The 20,336-nt window shown below is 42.1% G+C and overlaps 1 protein-coding gene across 1 annotated transcript in view; it reads right to left on the reverse strand.

The window, feature by feature from the left end:
• Positions 1-1,244: 1,244 nt before the first annotated feature.
• itgbl1 (integrin, beta-like 1) overlaps positions 1,245-20,336 on the reverse strand; it is a 128,700-nt gene continuing 109,608 nt past the window's right edge. Inside the window, exons 9-11 of the mRNA XM_023981473.2 lie at positions 18,522-18,668; positions 12,375-12,494; positions 1,245-1,394 (exon numbers count right to left, since the gene is read on the reverse strand). Of these exons, the coding sequence (XP_023837241.1) occupies positions 1,306-1,394; positions 12,375-12,494; positions 18,522-18,668 (356 nt within the window). The 3' untranslated portion in view covers positions 1,245-1,305. The remainder of the gene's footprint in view (positions 1,395-12,374; positions 12,495-18,521; positions 18,669-20,336) is intronic.

The raw sequence follows: 20,336 nt of genomic DNA on the forward strand, positions 1-20,336 counted from the left end.
TTGGTATGTACTTCTAATTTTACATACATATATATGCTACGAGTTTGTCTGCACTGTACAGTCTGTTTGTTGTATACATATATACAACATATTGAATCAAATATTTATATAAAGGTGTGACTGTAATGTCAGTAACATTAATGCAATATAGTGTGCAGTATATTATTGCACCTGTCATTTTGATGGGATAAATAAAAMGAAAGGTTGGCTAGTACTAAAAAGCATGAAAAGGCCAAAGTAGAATTATTTACTTTACATTTTTTTCTTTACTACTTCCTATCAATCATGTTTTCAGGTAGAGGTTGGGCTCTCGAGTCAAAGAAACTCACATCCCCTGAAACCAACTCCTGAAGTTACATGAATACCCAGCATGGCACTATAGAGCTATGTGTGTTTTCTGTTCTTTTTTCGGCCACGACATTTGAACGTTTTCATGACATGGTGTTCACGAGTAAGGGGGAATTGCCATGCATTGATTGACCGGTTGTAGAAGATTATGATGGTCGTGATAGTTTTCAGCGATAATAGGCACTATTAAAATGATTTATATTTAAATATATACAATTGCAAGTGTGCCACTTGGAGATATGTATGTCATGTTATAACAGATTTACACCCACGTATGATTATGGTATTTTCATTGTTTCCATGCAAAAATGTTGTGTCACGCGGCACATTCAATGTTTCATCATTACAAAATAAATAAAACGCTCAAACGATACTCTTGACTTGAGTGCAGGGTGTTCTTTGAGGCCAACTTGTCAGGAAGCACTTTTAACCCAAAAAACACACCACTGGTGACACACACACACACACACACACACACACACAATGTATTCATATTAATAATAAAACATTTATCCTTTTGTTTTCAATGTTTGGATTCTGTTTATGTACCTGCATCTTATTGTGTGTAGCTTTCTGGAATATGTAAATGTGTAGCTTTCTGGAATATGTAAGCATTCTTACAGAAACAATTGTCATACATATAGTTGTATTGGAAACATATAAAGGGTTACATGGTAAGGTCTTCTAAAGAGAAAAAACATATTTTGGCTACAAAAGTTTTTTTCTTGCATACAAAAAAAGAACATAGTTTTAATAAAGATTATTTGTAACCAGTACAATGAATGCCGTTATACAAGTGATATGCAGAAATCTGAATGAAGAATTACATCCCAGTTTGGTTGACTTCTTTTTTATCCTCCTCTCCAWCGCTCTCTCCATTCCTCTCCTCCCTTTGGTGTTTCACACCTTTTCTGACAGCACAGTCTCTTTGTATAGCTACTGAAATGTTCTGTGGTGTTAGTATTCAGCTCCCACCCAGATCTCACAGGCGTTCCCCGTCCAGCCATCCCAGCAGTCGCAGTTGCCGCAGTTGCACATCCCATTCCCTGCAATAAGAGGTAAGAGGAGAAACCGTAAAGCGACAGAGCCACCTGACCCATCATGCCTGCCTGAGCTTTCTTAACTAGGTTCCTGAACCCCCTGACAGAGTTCCACGAAGGGGGCTCGAGCTAGGCTGAGCTCTCTTAGGTTGCTATRGGTATGCTCTAGAGTGGGATTACATTCTTGGTGTGGATTTATTATATGACGCCATTACATAAGGCTCAATCTGAGTCAAAGACAAAAGTATTGAAGTAAAAAGACAATGTGTGTGTGTGGTATAACATATTGAGACCGCCTGCCTGACGGACCATCAACACAGTGAAATGGTCATAGGAAATCATTATATTTTTGGCCTTAATATTGAGGCCTATAGCTTAGGGAGTTTTGCTGTGTCGACAAGAGAACACAGGGGAAATTAGTGTTATTTTGAGCAAGTCTGGTCATGCAGTGGGCGATTTCACTGGGCTGCGGGCAGGGCAGATCAGGGCAGGACAAATCACCTCATCTAGACTCTCAGAAGTGGAGTGGTGTGGGGTGTCATGCCTCCGAGTTGGGCATTAAAGCAGGGATAGATGGGAATGGTGTTATAATGAATGGAGAAACCAAAATATTTGTGTTGTGCTGTATTTGACATTGTATCATTGAAAAAAAACGTTCACACATTGGGAATCCCCCCCCCCCATCTTAAAACTACAGGTACACGTGGCTCTGGATGGTCTGTCTAGAAAACAGATTGTGACACGTCTGGGGGATAGCCCCGACCAAGACTCAAACCCATGTTTGAACCCAAGTCCCTGCGACTGTCAGTCCAACACCTTAACCACCAAGAGGTCTGTAATTTTTACAAGGTCCTTAGGTGTTGTCCTAAGGTCACTACAATACAATTAAAGACCTACATGATTACACAAGCAATGTAAAACTGTGTCCACTGCATTGTGCTATATTCCCTTAAAGTGATTTACTGGAATGACTATTCAAAAACACAACAACCAAACATTGAAGTTATTTTCGGGAACACAAATCCGACAAAAGACAATTAGATGTTTCTAATGTTGACTGAAGGTTCTAATTTGTGTCACAGGTTTGCACCCTCGTTTCTCTCTAGGCTCGAAGGGTGCCAGCACTATCATCCTTGGGGCATGAAATGAACCAGCAGGCATTCCTAATCCATTGAATTTTCCACATCACTCATGAATTGTATGCATAATGTGAATCTCCTGCTTTGAACAATCCATAAAATTCCCACATGGGGAATAACTCATCCACAAACTTAGCAGACAGATGTTTGCGTGGTTCTAATTATAAAATATTGAGTGCATTGCACTGCCACCTTGGGAAGGGGGGGAGTAATCAAATAATTACTAATGTTTTTGTTTTCTTTTGCATAAACCCCCCTTCCCCCCTTTTTGAGAAGTCAGTGAAACATGGAAAAAAAACACGATTTCAATCATCCTCATGTATATGCTAATTGTGACATATGCCCTAATCATTAATATGCTAAACAGCGACATTTAACCAACATATTTATGAACTCCCTTTGTCCACTCGCATTTTTTCTCACTCGTTTTTAATGAATGTTTGTGTGAATTCTGTGGTTACAGCATTGCTTTGAGTGACACTACGACTGACACAGGAGTCATGAATCCAATAAGAGGAGTATCTTCTTAACAGCTGTCCAATTGCCTGCTGCCCTGAGGAAATATTAATGGGAGACCAACTCGCTCCCACTTTAAATGAAGTGCAGCTTATAAAGGATTCATAAAGCCTTCATAAACACGACATAAATGTGTTACAAATCATCTATAAACGTAAGTCATGCTCTATAAAGGGTTCATAAATGTGGCATAACTGTGACATAACCACCAATGTCAAATGTGACATAACCCACTAAGACAAATATAGGTGGCATAAGCACCTCTTAATAAAGGCCTTATAAATAACATTTATTTGAGGCTTCACAAAGCATATATAACCCTGTCATGCATCTTGGTAGAGCATTGCAATGCCAGGATAGTGGGTTTGAATCCTGGGATCACACATATGTAAAAATGTATTCACGCATGGCTGTAAGTTTGCTTTTGATAAAACTGTCTGCTAAATTGTATATATTATATTATATTACTCTAAAAAATTCTAGGATGGCCCAACCTCTTTCTCTCTTGGGATCATAGTCAATATTGGACCTGACCTCAACCTTCCTCAAAACTTTGATAGGGCCTTTTAAAATCCGTTATTATTTTTTGCCTACTTCAGTTTTTTTCCCAAATTCCGTTTTCTCATTTTTGTTTATTCATGTTTCATATTTCCCAWTTTTTTTCTGGTTTTACCATTTTCTTCACACTTTTTAATATATAAACAAAAACAAATGATTTTCTGTGTTTACAACAATGCTTAATCCACATCAGGGGATGACTTTTCCGGTCTTGGAAAATCTTTAGAAACTTACATTTGGAGTGTAGTTGACCTTTAATTCAGTGAGCATTCCCTGCAATGTTGTTTGGTTAGCACGTGATGATTATGCATTCCATATGCAGTGTTTCACATTGTGCCGGTCAATGGAATGGGTTGAATAAAAGGCCAGCAACACTTTGTATTATTCAGAGCCCCATGAAATGACACCCTATATACATTTTACAGACCCTACTGAGTATTCCCTACAATATTTTTACTGTGGCACCCAGAATTGTTCTTGCTTTTAGCCAATATGTATTCCATATACAGTGATTCGCATTGTGGGCATTTATTTGGCCTTTGAACATGGTTTTAAACCCAAATTTAATTCAAATGTCACTTAAATATGAACAAATAAGCATTATTGTTAATGTTTAGACAATTATGTTTCATATATCATGAATAAATCCAGGTTATTGACACTTTTCTACTATTATGTCGGGGAACATAATTTTCGCATTTTTTTGAAATTCCGTGACCCGGAAGTACTATTTTAGTGACGAGATGCTGATCATGTAAGGAGTTCGCAAATCAAATGACTACTTGTGGTGCCACTGGACTGCGGAAAACAAGTAACTTAACCTTTATTTATTGCAATTTCAATTCGTTTGTAGTAGTTCAGTTACATACTGTAGCTACCTCAATCGTTATTTCAAATATATTTGTCGACTTCACAGCAATTGCTAGCTAGCCGAAATGTAGCTAGCTAGCAGGCTCAGTTAAATAAGGGACAGATTGAAATGCACTGGTATTTGGTAATTGGTATTTTATTAGGATCCCCATTAGCTTTTGCAAAAGCAGCAGCTACTCTTCCTGGGGTCCACACAAAACATGAAACGTCACACAAAATGACATAATACAGAAAATCAATAGACAAGAACAGCTCAAGGACAGAACTACATTTAAAAAAAATTAAAGGCACACGTACCCTACATATCAATGCATACACACAAACTGTCTAGGTCAAATAGGGGAGAGGCGTTGTGCCGCGAGGTGTTGCTTTATCTGTTTTTKKAAAYCAKKTTTGCTGTTTATTTGAGCAATATGAGATGGAAGGAAGTTCCATGCAATTAGGGCTCTATATAATACTGTAGGCTTTCTTGAATTTGTTCTGGATTTGGGGACTGTGAAAAGACCCCTGGTGGCATGTCTGGTGGGATAAGTGTGTGTGTCAGAGCTGTGTGTAAATTGACTATGCAAACAATTTAGGATTTTCAACACATTAATGTTTCTTCTAAAAAGAAGAAGTAGTGCAGTCAGTCTCTCCTCAACTCTTAGCCAAGAGAGACTGGCATGCATAGTATTTATATCAGCCCTCTGATTACAATTAAGAGCAAAACGTGTCCCTCTGTTCTGGGCCAGCTGCAGCACCGGACCACACGACTGGACAATAATCAAGATTAGACAAAACTAGAGCCTGCAGAACTTGTTTTTTGGAGTGTGGTGTCAAAAAAACTGAACATATCTTTATTACAGACCTCTCCCCATCTTTACAACCATTGATGTTGCTTCTTTATTCAGAACAACAGTTTTCAGCTGTGCTAACATAATTGCAAAAGGGTTTTCTAATTATCAATTAGCCTTTTTAAAATGATCAACTTGGATTAGCTAACACAACGTGCCATTGGAACACAGGAGTGATGGTTGCTGATAATGGGCATCTGTACACCTATGTAGATATTCCTTAAAAAATCAGCCGTTTCCAGCTACAATAGTCTTTTACAACATTAACAATGTCTACACTGTATATCTGATCAATTGGATGTTATTTTAATGGACCAAAATGTMATTTTCTTTCAAAAACAAGGACATTTCTAAGTGACCCCACGTGTTTACGGTAGTTCAACCTCCCCCATAAGCATGCCTGTGTCTTCTATAGATGTTATATCCTTGTATTGCTACTGCTGTATCATCAGAATAATTATCTAAGTGAGTCTCAGAAATGGCTAATATATGAATGTCATCTGATGTTAGCATGTTATTGATTTCATGAACCTTATGTCAAAGGCTACATATATTAATATGGGCTATTTTCAGCCCTTTCCTGGGAAGCTTATCAGAGATATACATAATACTGAAAAGAGCAAATAAAGCAAGAGAACAAAATATTCATTCAGCAGTCGATTAATCAATTGGTGTGTGTGTGTGTGTTCTGTGGGGTTGAAGCTACGAACCCATAGGCTTGGCTCTCTCATCCCTTCAAGGCTTCTGGGAGGGAGAGTGGACAATGAGCTTGTCATAGCGGATGTAAGCTATGTCCCCACGCACTCTGGCAGCTTTCATGGCTGGAATCAGTTATTTTCTCTTCTGGCGCACAGATTCAGGATAGTCMTCGTTGAGGAAGATATACGTTCCTCTCAAGTTCTTGGCTCTTTCCAAAACAGCTACCTTGTCCTTGAACCTCAGGAACTTGACCACTATTGGCCTGGGCCTGTCACCTGGGCCGGTGGTGGGTTTTCCAGTCCTGCGGGTGCGATCCACCTCAATCTTCCTGTGGTCCATCTTCAATTTCTCAGAAATCATTTCCCTCACTTGGTCCTCAGACTCCATCCAGGTCTCATGTGGAGATTCTGCAATAGCGTCCACAACCATGTTGTTCCGCCTTGATTGTCCCCCCTCCTTGATTGTCCCATTGTTATCCTGGATTCACACACAGAATGTATGTCCTCTCTCAATGACTTACAGATTGCTGTCATCTTGCCGTTCTCGTGTTTCAACTCATCGAGTTGACCCTGGGAGAACTGCAAACTGYTCTTCAGGTCCTGGACCTCTGGTAAGGTTGTCCATTCTTTTATTGGTAGAATCCACAAGTATTTGGACAAAGCACTTGAATCTATTTTCTTGTTGTTGTAACAACTGCTTGTAGGTCTCTTTTTGTTCATTTAAAAGATCCTTCTCGTGTGATAGAGAGACACCATTGTCCTCAACGGTACTCCCGCCGGCTTTGGTCTTTGTCATGGTAGCTAGCAACATAGGTTACGCTGTTACTCCTCGCAGTTCCAGACATGGCAGTTCACGGCGAAGATTGAAAACAACAATCAGCAGGGATCTAGACAGCTACAAACCCGGGACAATCCGCGGTCCCAGCCACAATGGCTAACCGCATTGCGGGCTGTGTTCAAGAAAACCTTGCTAGCTTGATGTGCAGCTAGCTAGCAGCTAAGCTAGCTGCGACACCAAATAGCTCCTCAGACCCATTCTTGGTCGGCAGGATCACTGGAAAGAGACAAGCAGTCCCAGCAACTGATGCCAACTGCGTTGCGGGATGAAAACTAAGAAGCTAGCTACCAAGAACCTTCCATTACACTTTCAAACAACAAACTTTTCAAACAAACAAAACCGAGCTCTTCCTCATTCCACGTTCAACAAGAAGCAACGTTTGGCAGCTGTGTCAAACACCATTGACCACCATTGGGGGAGGGATGGTCCAAAATAGTGTTTTGCTTTGTTGAGGGTTTTATTGGGCACAGGGGAGAGTAGTGCGTTTTTCCTTGGTTTACATTGGCTCTTCTGCTTGTGTTTTCCCTATAAACATTGGCTTGACTATTGATGTTGATATTACCCTAATAAAGTTTAGAAATGCTTTTGCATTTTTTTTAATGATACCTTGAATTGGACCATCCCCCCCAGTAAATTCGATCTGTCCCTAAAAATCCCCCTAGATAGTCACATCTCCTAGTCACATCATGAGATTTGTAAATTAAAGAAGAATATAATAATACGAACCAAATGGAGTTTACCACCTCCCCATTTAGAGTTTCTGGCGCAGCACAGAAATGCCTTATCCAGATGGAACCATCATGCAGTCCCTCCAGCAGGCAGAGAGGCAAGAGGCAAGAGGCATTCGCCCGCCAGTGCAGGATCAAGCTACACTATTCACAACCATGTGTGATGTTTAATGTATTTGTATTGTTCTAAAAATGTACAAATAAAAGGAAATGTATGGTTTCAACATGTCTTTTAATGTTTATTTGTTTTAGCTATCGTTCAGGGCAGGTTGGGCTTTCCTGTTTTGCATGTTATTTTGGCATTAATACGTGTCACACATCAGTTTGCAAACAATGCAAAAAATATATATATCRTTGAGTTAATAAAGATGCATACAAACATGATCTCTTTTTAGTTTTCTTGAGTAAGGCAGCTCCAAAAGGTGTTTCAGCCTAGCTCAGTGCTTTCTGTGGTGGTGGTGYAGGCCAGCAGAAAATACGGAGTGTTGCGCCGTGATTGGCTCAGTGCTCTGTCACTCATGGGGACACTACGTCACCTAAGGGTAGAGCTAGAACATTCAAGTCCCTGGGTGCTGCCATAGAATTACAGTAGAAGTGCCCAGCTAAGAAGACTCAAGGCCATTGGACACAGATAAAATGACGTCAAATCACATATCTATAGTAGCTTTGATTGGACATGTCAACATCATACTTTCAAAATCTTAGCTAGCTGTCATCATCATGAATAAAGTCGACAATCTACTGGCAAATCCTTTTTAATCCTTGTCATATGAAGAGAAATAATGAAGAGAAAGTATAAATAAAACCGATCGGTGCTCATCAGCCATTGGATATAAACATTACACAACAAGTTGGAAATCGCTAATTCAACAATGAGTGGTTTGGAAGGAATCAGTGGCTAACTGCAAGCGTTGCAAAGCCTGCTATTCAGTGGAGTGGCTGTGTAGTCCCAAGTCTAAGATTAAGGGTCTCTTTTCCCAGTTTAAAATTATAAACATTCATCATTGGCCATGTTGTCAATGAAGCATGATTTATGCCGCGCTCAAAAAAAACTTAACTCGGAACTGCAAAATCTGACTTTAGTGAGTTCAAGACAACTGGGAATTCTGGAAAAACGAGCTACAACTGGGAAAATAATTGTTGAACTTTCGTCCAACTCGGGAGATCACTGACATTATGATGATTCAAACTTTTTTTGTGTGTTCCAAGTTGTCTTGAAAGCACCATAAATTCRGAGAATGTCAGACTTTGATGACAAAGTTTGATGACAAAAYTTGCCCACGAAGGACCGGCGTGCCACCTTTCTGTTCAAGTGAACACAGCACAACAAGGTGAGTCCAAACATGTCTTGTATGCTGCTGTATAAAATATGTAATATGCCAGGGAGATATGTATACTGAGGCTAAGAAAGTAATACTAAGTGTACGTTGTGTAGTAAGCTGTTAGTAGCCCATGTGCCTCACCCTAATAATTTGGTCTATTTTCACCTCTTAATTCCGCCTACTATTTTGACTTGGTGGTGCACATGTAGCCTATAACCTGTTTTTGAGAAATGTAATCATTGAAAATTGTAAGAGCTTTCATTGTCTGCTTATATGCCCCCTTTATTTATCCTACCGTTGTGATTTGGTGTACAGGGAGAACACTGTAAGAAAGACCCATGTTCTGAATTTTGTGGCTGTTCATTTAAAAAGTGCTGAACAAATAGCTATATCGACTACCTCTGTCCTAGCTCGCTCATTAATGTCTTAATCGAAATTACGCATTGTCTCTTATCCGCTCATCGTCCCCTTATGCCATAGTTTGTACATCTCAATTGTCAGTAGAAACCACATTTGTTTAAGCAAGTCAGACATATGAGCTRTGTTTTTTTTAAAGGCAGTAAATGAGGCTGAATGAACTGTTTCGCTGCCAGACAAGACTCCGCTGATAGCCAGGTGTAGCAGTGGGAAGATGTTGGGACTCCGCTGTTGGGACAGCTTTATGTACGCCCTAACAGTTTGTGGGCACTGTTAGTCACTCTTACAGTGCAATTAATGAATTGTTTAGTATTGTGTTGTGTAGTAGCTTTGCTGGCATGCATCCCACATTATAAATGTTTTGCCCCAACAAGATGTACATGCTAAAATCGCCACTGGTGCTAATACATTTGTGTTTATATCATTAAGCCTTTATGTATGTGTTTTGAATGACCAAAGGGTCTGACTTTAAATTAAGCATAGCGTCATGCGATTTAGTCTTTATGGGTGTGTTATGAATGGCCAAAAATACTTCAAACTAAGTATTACAGGAAACTCCATAAAGTGTTATTAAGGTTCTACTGCTAATGAAGTTTCTCGTGATCCACAGGTTACTGTAGGGTGTGAGAGATATTTAAATGGGTTAATGGACCTGCAAAGCTTGCGTGTGTGTGTGTGTGTGTGTCAGAACCAAGATGATTTGGAGTAGTCCAACCTGAGACTACCGCACTAGGTATTCCTCTTCTGTTCCCACGCTGGTTTATTACAACCTGTTATYAATGGTGCCAACATTTTGTGGCTGATCTTTCAGTGGGGGAGTGGGTGAATGTGTCAAAGACCTGACTGGGCCCAGCACCGCACGGTATGGCTCGTTTTTGTTGTGTGCATATTTGTGTACTGAGGAACATGTAACTTGGTTCCAGAAGAAAGCCACTTTCAATTTCTTTAAGTTGGGGGCTTTTTTAAGTTGGTGTAACATCGTCCCCAGTATATTGCCCACACAGCACATACATTTGTATATACAGTATAGTGTATGTGGACACTCCTTCAAATTAGTGGATTTGGCTATTTCAGCCACACCCGTTGCTGACAGGTGTATAAAATTGAGCACACAGCCATGCAATCTCGATAGCCAAACATTGGCAGTAGAATGGCCTTACTGAAGAGCTCAGAGACTTTCAACGTGGCACAGTCATAGGATGCCACCTTTCCCAAAAGTTAGTTTGACAAATTTCTGCCCTGCTAGAGCTGCTCCGGTCAACTATATGTGCTGTCATTGTGAAGTTCAGCAACAACGGCTCAGCTGCGAAGTGGTAGGCCACAAAAGCTCGCAGAATGGGACCRCCGAGTGCTGAAGTGCGTAGCGAGTAAAAATCGTCTGTCCTTGGTTGTAACACTCACTACCGAGTTCCAAGCTGCCTCTGGAAGCAATGTCAGCACAATAACTGTTCGTCAGGAGCTTCATGAATGGGGTTTCCATAGCCGAGCAGCTGCACACAAGCCTAAGATCACCACGCGGCAATGCCAAACATCGGCTAGAGTGGTGTAAGGCTTGCCGCCTTTGGACCCTGGAGCAGTGGAAACGCGTTCTCGGAAATTATGAATTAGGCTTCACAATTAGGCTTCATCCGCCAAACACAGATTCGTCTGACGGACGAATCTGTGTTTGGCGGATGCCAGGAGAATGACACCAGCCCGAATGCTTAGTGCCTACTGTAAAGTTTGGTGGAGGAGGAATAATGGTCTGGGGCTGTTTTTTATGGTTCCAGTGAAGGGAAATCTTAACGCTACAGCATACAATGACATTCTAGATGATTCTGTGCTTCCAACTATGAGGCAACAGTTCAGGGAAGGCCCTTTCCTGTTTCAGCATGACAATGCCCCCGTGCACAAAGCAAGGTCCATACAGAAATGGTTTGTCAAGATTGGTGTGGAAGAACTTGACTGGCTTGCACAGAGCCCTGACCTCAACCACATCAAACACCTTTGTGATGAATTGGAACAGCAATTGCGAGCCAGGCCTAATCGCCAACATGAGTGCCCGACCTCACTAATGCTCATGGCTGAATGGAAGCAAGTCCCTGCAGTAATGATCCAACATCTAGTGGAAAGCCTTCCCAGAAGAGTGGGCTTTTATAGCAGAAAAGGGTGGAGCAAATCCATAGTAACGCCCATGATTTTGGAAGGAGATGTTTGACAATCAGGTGTCCACATACTTTTGGTCATGTAGTGTATAAGCCTGGGATACCAACCATTCAAAGTTGGCCTTAGTGGGAGTGACCATAGAACACTATAGGAGTGACCTGAGTCAAGTATTTTTCAATGTCACTAGTTGGGTGTGCAACTCTCTTTATTTTTATAGCTCATCGTCACTACTTAACACAGTCAGAAAGTCATAATTATGGATAAACCCTGCCCATTTCCAGAATTGATCTTCCTAAAATGTGATTTTAAACCTAACCTTAACTAATGAAGACCATGTTTGATGCGTTGGTCCACCAGACCTTCCGCACATTTTGGTGGATGTGTCTGGGAACAAGATGAGGTGTAATGTGACTAACATGACATCCCTTTAGAGAGTATGCCATCCTTCAGCACACTGTCACCCTTCACAAAGCAAATGTTTATATCATATTCTACATAGTGGGCTATTTCACGTTTGACGCTGGTGATTATGTCACATGCCACATTTATGGACCTTTTATAAAGCATGACATATGGTTATAGAATATTTGCAACACACTTATGTTGTGCTTATTGAAGGCATTATGAATCCTTTATAAGCTAAACGTAATTTAAAGTGTGCTCTTATTGTGGTGTTCAGCATTAGTGGAGAGAAGATGGCACTTCTGGATGAGAGCTGGGCTGTTAAGAGGAAAGTCTCTCTCTTTCTGCTCTCTCTTTCCTCCTGTCTTTCCGCTCACTCGTTCTCCCTCTCTTTTCTTTGTCTGGGTCTTTCTCTCCTGCTCGTTGACACCAAGCCAAGGCCATTATCGGCGGGGGAATTGGGCCTTGGACAGAGGATTTAGGTGTGTGTGTGTGTGTGTTTGCGTGGTCTATACCGTACCTGTGCAGATGAGTCCGTCGTGCTTATCGCACTCTCTGTCGTCACACTCACAGTACTCCCCAGAGACCCACCAATCTTGAGGAGATCCAGAGCAGATACACCGGCCACAATGACACGACCCTGCCAGAGCACACACACACATTCACGCAAACACACACACACACAACAACAATGGACGTTCAAGTGATCAACAAAATAATTACAGTTATAAGAATATAAGGATAGATTTGTGAGGACAAGGTACTGTGCTCACAACCATAGTGTATTGTAGTCCTGACCCTTTTTAAATTGTGACTGAATTAATACACTGCTCAAAAAAATAAAGGGAACACTAAAATAACACATCCTAGATCTGAATGAATGAAATATTCTTATTAAATACTTTTTTCTTTACATAGTTGAATGTGCTGACAACATAATCACACAAATTATCAATGGAAATCAAATTTATCAACCCATGGAGGTCTGGATTTGGAGTCACACTCAAAATTAAAGTGGAAAACCACACTACAGGCTGATCCAACGTTGATGTAATGTCCTTAAAACAAGTCAAAATGAGGCTCAGTAGTGTGTGTGGCCTCCATGTGCCTGTATGACCTCCCTACAACGCTGGGCATGCTCCTGATGAGGTGGCGGATGGTCTCCTGAGGGATCTCCTCCCAGACCTGGACTAAAGCATCCGCCAACTCTGGACAGTCTGTGGTGCAACGTGGCGTTGGTGGATGGAGCGAGACATGATGTCTCAGATGTGCTCAATTGGATTCAGGTCTGGAGCGGGCGGGCCAGTCCATAGCATCAATGCCTTCTCTTGCAGGAACTGCTGACACACTCCAGCCACATGAGGTCTAGCATTGTCTTGCATTAGGAGGAACCCAGGGCCAACCGCACCAGCATATGGTCTCACAAGGGGTCTGAGGATCTCATCTCGGTACCTAATGGCAGTCAGGCTACCTCTGGTGAGCACATGGAGGGCTGGGCTGCCCCCAAAGAAATGCCACCCCACACCATGACTGACCACCGCCAAACCGGTCATGCTGGAGATGTTGCAGGCAGCAGAACGTTCTCCACGGCGTCTCCAGACTCTGTCAGTCTGTCACATGTGCTCATGTGCTCAGTGTGAACCTGCTTTCATCTGTGAAGGGCACAGGGCGCCAGTGGCGAATTTGCCAATATTGGTGTTCTCTGGCAAATGCCAAACGTCCTGCACGGTGTTGGGCTGTAGCACACACCCCACCTGTGGACGTCGGGCCCTCCTCAACCCTCATGGAGTCTGTTTCTGACCGTTTGAGCAGACACATGCACATTTGTGGCCTGCTGGAAGTCATTTTGCAGGGCTCTGGCAGTGCTCCTCCTGCCCGTCCTTGCACAAAGGCGGAGGTAGCGGTCCTGCTGCTGGGTTGTTGCCTCCTACGGCCTCCTCCACGTCTCCTGATGTACTGGCCTGTCTCCTGGTAGCGCCTCCATGCTCTGGACACTACGCTGACAGACACAGCAAACCTTCTTGCCACAGCTCGCATTGATGTGCCATCCTGGATGAGCTGCACTACCTGAGCCACTTGTGTGGGTGGTAGACTCCGTCTCATGCTACCACTAGAGTGAAAGCAACCGCCAGCATTCAAAAGTGACCAAAACATCAAGCCAGGAAGCATAGGAACTGAGAAGTGGTCTGTGGTCACCACCTGCAGAACCACTCCTTTATTGGGGGTGTCTTGCTAATTGCCTATAATTTCCACCTGTTGTCTATTCCATTTGCACAACAGCATGTGAAATTTATTGTCAATCAGTGTTGCTTCCTAAGTGGACAGTTTGATTTCACAGAAGTGTGATTGACTTGGAGTTACATTGTGTTGTTTAAGTGTTCCCTTTATTTTTTTGAGCAGTGTATATATAAGACAGGCTGGTACCAACCAGTGGGACGTAGTTTTCCCATGCTTGTCCACCCCTTAAGTAAATCACACCAGCTATACTTTTACCTGGGAATCGTCCCCAGCAAACTTTCACTGTAAAAGTCTGTGCTCCTTTGGCTACCCCAGTACTTCCTCTCCTGAACAACAAAAGCACCGTCCTTGCATTTCTCCCATCAGATAGTGCTACTGTGCGCTCCAATGCACGTCAAGGGCAGTGAGCGACGGGCTGGATAGTGAGGTGTTAAATGCTTGGAAAGGGCATACAAAGCAGGCAGAGGGACGAGAGGGGAACGAATCTCTCATGGCTGTAACCCGGGAGAGGTCTTTTCAGTCTCCACTATTTATCCCCATAGACTACCCACTGGGCACAGACGTCAGTTCAACGTCTAGTTTCGTTTTACATTTGGTTGAGTTGTCAACTGACATGAATTCAAGGTGAAATCAACAAAACATTTCAGCATATCATTGGATTTAAGTTAAAAGTTGGGTGACGACTTTTTGCAAATCAAATTAGTTTTTCTGTGTTTATTCAACGTCATCACGTAGATGTTTTTGGTTGAAATGACGTTGAAACAACATTGATTCAATCAGTTTTTGCCCAGTGGGTAGTGTGTGCCTGAAGGATGGCAGTGTGAGAGTTGAAGGGTTGACTCTACTTGAGTCATAGTTTACCGCTTGTTGTCATGAATCTTGTTCTGGAGGCAGCTCTGCAGAGTGGTCACTAGCTGGCACAGCTAAAAAGTCATAAAATCTGGTTTTAAACCTAAACCTAAGCCTAACCTTTACCCTAACTGAAGAGGATAGTCTTATGCTTGTGTCTGAGTGCAGAGGAGCATGGTGAAACATGCCCATCTCCATTGTGCAGCCTAAGAAGGTGTGAGAGACCAGAGGGTGAGGATGTCCTAAGATGGACAACATACCTTTGGTTTAGTAGATCACTGACAGTACTCCATACTCCAGTAATCTCCATGCACCTGACATTTGGCTGACATCTCAGTGTGACATGCAAGTTGTTCTTTGGTTACATAGCTGAATAGAGTATATGGCCTCCAACACATACAGTGCCTTCAGAACGTATTCAGACCCCTTGACTTTTTCGCCAGCGGTTATGTAAATGTTGTAGTTGATATGTCGGGTTGTGTTTTTTAGTCTAGCATCTATTACACACAATACCATAATGACAAAGTATAAACAGGTTTTTAGAAATGTTTGTTAATTTATAGAAACTTTAAAAACTGAAATATCATTTATATAAGTATTCAGATCCTTTACTCAGTACTTTGTTGAGGCACTTTTGGCAGTGATTACAGCCTCGAGTCTTCTTGGGTATGACACTACAACCTTGGCACACATGTATTTGGGGAGATTCTCCATTTCTTCTCTGCAGATCCTTCAAGCTCTGTCAGGTTGAATGGAGAAGTGCCGCTGCACAGCTATTTTCAGGTCTCTACAGAGATGTTCGATCGGGTTTGGGTCCGGGCTCTGAGATGGTGCCAGGTTTCCTTCAGACGTGACGCTTGGCATTCAGGCCAAAGAGTTCAATCTTGGTTTCATCAGACCAGAGAATCTTGTTTCTCATGGTCTGTGAGTCTTCAGGTGCCTTTTGGCAAACTCCAAGTGGGCTGTCATGTGCCTTTTACTGAAGAGTGGCTTCCGTCTGGCCACTCTACCATAAAGGCCTGATTGGTGGGGTGCTGCAGATGGTTGTCCTTCTGGAAGGTTCTCCCATCTCCACAGAGGAACTCCAGCTTTGTCAGAGTGACCATCGAGTTCTTGGTCATCTCCCTGACTAAGGTCCTTCTATCCTGATTGCTCAGTTTGGCTGGGCAGCCAGCTCTAGTCTTGGTGGTCAAAAGCTTCTTCCATTTAAGAATGATGGAGGCCACTGTGTTCTTGGGGACCCTTCCCCTGATTTGTGCCTAGACACAATCCTGTCTCTGAGCTCTATGGACAATTTTTTCAACCCCATGGCTTGTTTTTTGCTCTGACATGCACTGTCAACAGTGGGACCATATAAAGACAGGTGTGTGCCTTTCCAAATCATGTTAAATCAATTGAAATTACCACAGGTGGACTCCAATCAAGTTGTAGAAACATCTCAAGGATGATCAAAGGAAACAGGATGCACCTGAGCTCAACTTCGAGTCTCATAGCAAAGGGTCTGAATACTTATGTAAATAAGGTATCTTTTTTAAATTTGTTTATACATTTGCAAAAATGTCTATCAACCTGTTTTTGCTTTGTTATTATGGGGTACTGTGTGTAGATTGCTGAGGATTTTTAAAATGTAATCCATATTATAATAAGGCTGTAACGTAACAAATTGTGGGAAAAGTAAAGGGGTCTGAATACTTTGCGACGGCACTGTAGATATACCATGGATATTGGGTACACTCAGGACCGGCGCCGAGCCTTTTCTGGGCCCTAAGTGAGATCGGCCCCCATAGGCAGCAGGACCTCCTTTCCTGTCCAAATAAAATATTTAAATATTGATAATTTGTTCGACTGAGACGTGCGCCGACAGAAAGACACATCAATCTCAGATAAATCATCTTAGCGGGCAAAACAGCGCCCCTTTGTCTCGGTATTTGTAGCCCAAAAAGAGTATGGCATGTCATACTATTTCTGGCCACACAGCATCAGATACATGGGCTACATATACTGAGACAGAGGGGTGCTGTTTTGCTTGATTGCATGCTTTCTCCGGCGAGAGAAAGTAGTTTCTTCTCCCAACAGTAGAGCCTGATCCTCTCCTTCTCCCGATCATTGGAGGTGTCTTGCCCAGTTGATAATCATCCCGATAATTGCCTCAAAACTGACCCTAAACTATATTGAAACAAATGTCACATATAATAAAAGATTAAATAAATGAAGTAAAGTATAATGGGGGAGAAAGGGGGAGAATGGGTAAGTTGATGAGTAGCAAACGATGCATAATCATGTAATCACCAATTGTGAATGAAGAACAGGGCGGGACATCCTATTGTGTTGATCTATTCTAATGATATACCCTATATCAGTCCACCGAATCCAAGCAGTCTCATCAGTCTACTCTGGCGTACTTGACCAAGACGAATGGATGCACATGCTGTGTTTGCTCTGCTACAAAATCGAAATGAAAACGACTCAGATGGCAGGGAAGAAATGAATCATGACATCTCTGAGGATTATTCTCCTGATTCTGAGCCTACGCCTGAGCCTACAACTCCGAGGCCTAAGCGCAAAAAAAGACAGAACGCTGCACGCCCTGATCATGTATCCGGAGCCATCACCAAATGAACAGGTGAGACTGGAGAGAGGAGGGACAGCACCAACAGAACAAGCCGGTGACAGTGCCACGGGCTGATTATGAGCACAACATGTCATCACTGAGAGAGCACGTCCTACATCTCAAGCAGAAAACAAGATCCGCATCACACTCTGTGACATGGACATGCTCCAACTGATGCCATTGCTCGAAGACGCACACAGTGTAAGCGCGAGCTGACATTAATTGACTATTTTTGCCTGCTCTCATATTGACACTAAATTATAATACCATTATTGGTTTTGTGCTGATTTTCACTCTTTATCAAGTACAAAAAGTTGTTACCACATGCCAACGCATATAGTTCCTGTTTCAGTGATAGAACGCTTGACCTTATTTATATTGATTTTTTATATATACCCTACATTAACATAAACTAATAAATGCATTTTTTTTTATTCTAAAGTTAGCTAAGACCTTCATAAACACAACCAAATGATTATTTTTGCATATACATTCAATCTATGAATTACACTGTCAGAATGACTGCTCATTAGCTTGAAGGTGGATCCCTCCAGGCCCAACATCTCTAGTAAAAAAATAAAATAATGTGCAGCGCATGCAGACATAGGAGGTCCAGTGGAAAAAAAGAACCCCCCTATGGAAATCAAATTCCCATCCAACAGATTTGTTCTGGCGCTGGCCCTGCCAAGCAGCCGGGGCCCTAAGAAACCACTTATGTCGCTTATACCTGAAGCCAGCCCTGGGAAGACTGCAGGTATGAGGTTTTTGTTTCTTAATGCCTGCTACTACCCTAATCTGTGTGATCAGATCTCATGGAAAGCTCTACTCAAGTGGTCTACACAAATCAATGGAGTAGAAAATAATTGAATGGAATGAAATAGTGCAGAGAATAGACACAAAAAGAAGCCAATAGATGGAGATAGAAATGAAATACATGAAATCGAATGACAAAGGAAAAAACAAAGGAACCTTTTCCATTGCACATGACTCCATCGGCGGTCTCACACAGCTCTTTGCTCTGAGCGTCAGTCATTTCGCATGTCCGGGGGAACGAGCACAACTTCCCAAACCAGCCGTCACCACAGATACACCGGCCGCATGAACAGAAACCATGACCTGGTGGCAGACAGGTTAGACATACAATATGTTATACAATAGAAACCAGCAGAAACCATGACCTGGTGGGGGACAGGGTAGACATACAGTATGTTATACAATAGAAACCATACCGGTGGGGACATGAACATACAGTTGTAACAATAGAAAACCAGTAAAACCATGACCTGTGGGGACAGGTGACATACAGTATTTTATACAATAGAAACCAGTAGAAACCATGACCTGGTGGGGACAGGGACATACAGTATGTTATACCAGTGAAACCATGACCTGCGGGGACAGGGTAGACATACAGTATGTTACAATAGAAACCAGTAAACAGACCTGGGGACAGGTAGACATACAGTATGTTATACAATAGAAACCATGACCTGGTGGGGACAGGTAGACATACATAGTGTATACAATAAAACCATACACTGGGGGGACAGGTAACATACAGTATGTTATACAATAGAAACCAGTATAAAACCATGAACCTGGTGCGGGACAGGGTAACATACAGTATGTTATACAATAGAAACCATGAACCATGACCTGCGGACAGGAGACATACAATATTTAATCAAAGAAACCAGTAGAAACCATACCGTGGGGGACAGGTAGACATACAGTAGTTATACAATAGAAAACCATGACCTGGTGGACAGGGTAGACATACAGTATGTATATACAATAGAAACCATGACCTGGTGGGGGACAGCGGTAGACATACAGTATTGTATACAATAGAAACACATGACCTGGCGGGGACAGGGTAGACATACAGTATGTATACAATAGAAACCAGTAGAAACCATGACCTGTGGGGGACAGGTAGACATACATATGTTATACAATAAACCTGACCTGCGGGGACAGGGTAGACATACATATGATATACAATAGAAACCAGTAGAAACCATGACCTGGTGGGGGACAGGGTAGACATACAGTATGTTATACAATAGAAACCAGCAGAAACCATGACCTGGTGGGGGACAGGGTAGATTCTTATGAGTAGAATATCACAATACACATTTGAGAAGGAGGGGGATGATGATCGAAAAAGTCAGTAATGTTACCGGTGTCAGTGATGCTTTTCTAAGTTGTTTTTGTAAGAAAAAATGTGCGTTCTGTCCTCTATTGTGTTTGGTTGTATGAACCACTGCACACAAGACCCCTCACAGGAAAAAATTGTAATTGGAACTTGAATTTGAAGTTGTTTGGATTTGAATCTCCATTTCTCTCTGGCCACGTTTCCACCATTATGACATCACTTGAATGGATCTAGTGCATCACAAGGAAATAAGCTTGGTTTGCCATGGAAACCATCAATAACATTCCACATTCTCAAAATTCTAGAGACAAATTCAAAACTCTCCTCATAAACAACCAAACCTTCTGAGAAGACACGTCGAACTTTGGATCTCTTAAATGTCACGTCACTATGACTTTGGCTACGAGTCTGACTCCGACTCTCAGTCTGATAAGGAGGAGCCTATGTGTCTGGCTGTGACTCTGAGTCTGAAGAGTCCAGAGAGCTGGGCCTCTACCTCTTCATAGAGCCCACACCCTCCCAGCCATCCTCTGCACTCTTAGAATTAAATCTTTCAAAAAAGGGTTCTTCAGCTGTCCCCATAGGAGAACCCTTTTTGATTCCAGGTAGAACCCTTTTGGATTCCA

The sequence above is a fragment of the Salvelinus sp. IW2-2015 genome, linkage group LG36 (assembly GCF_002910315.2).
Source record: "Salvelinus sp. IW2-2015 linkage group LG36, ASM291031v2, whole genome shotgun sequence".
NCBI classification, from domain to species: Eukaryota; Metazoa; Chordata; class Actinopteri; order Salmoniformes; family Salmonidae; genus Salvelinus; species Salvelinus sp. IW2-2015.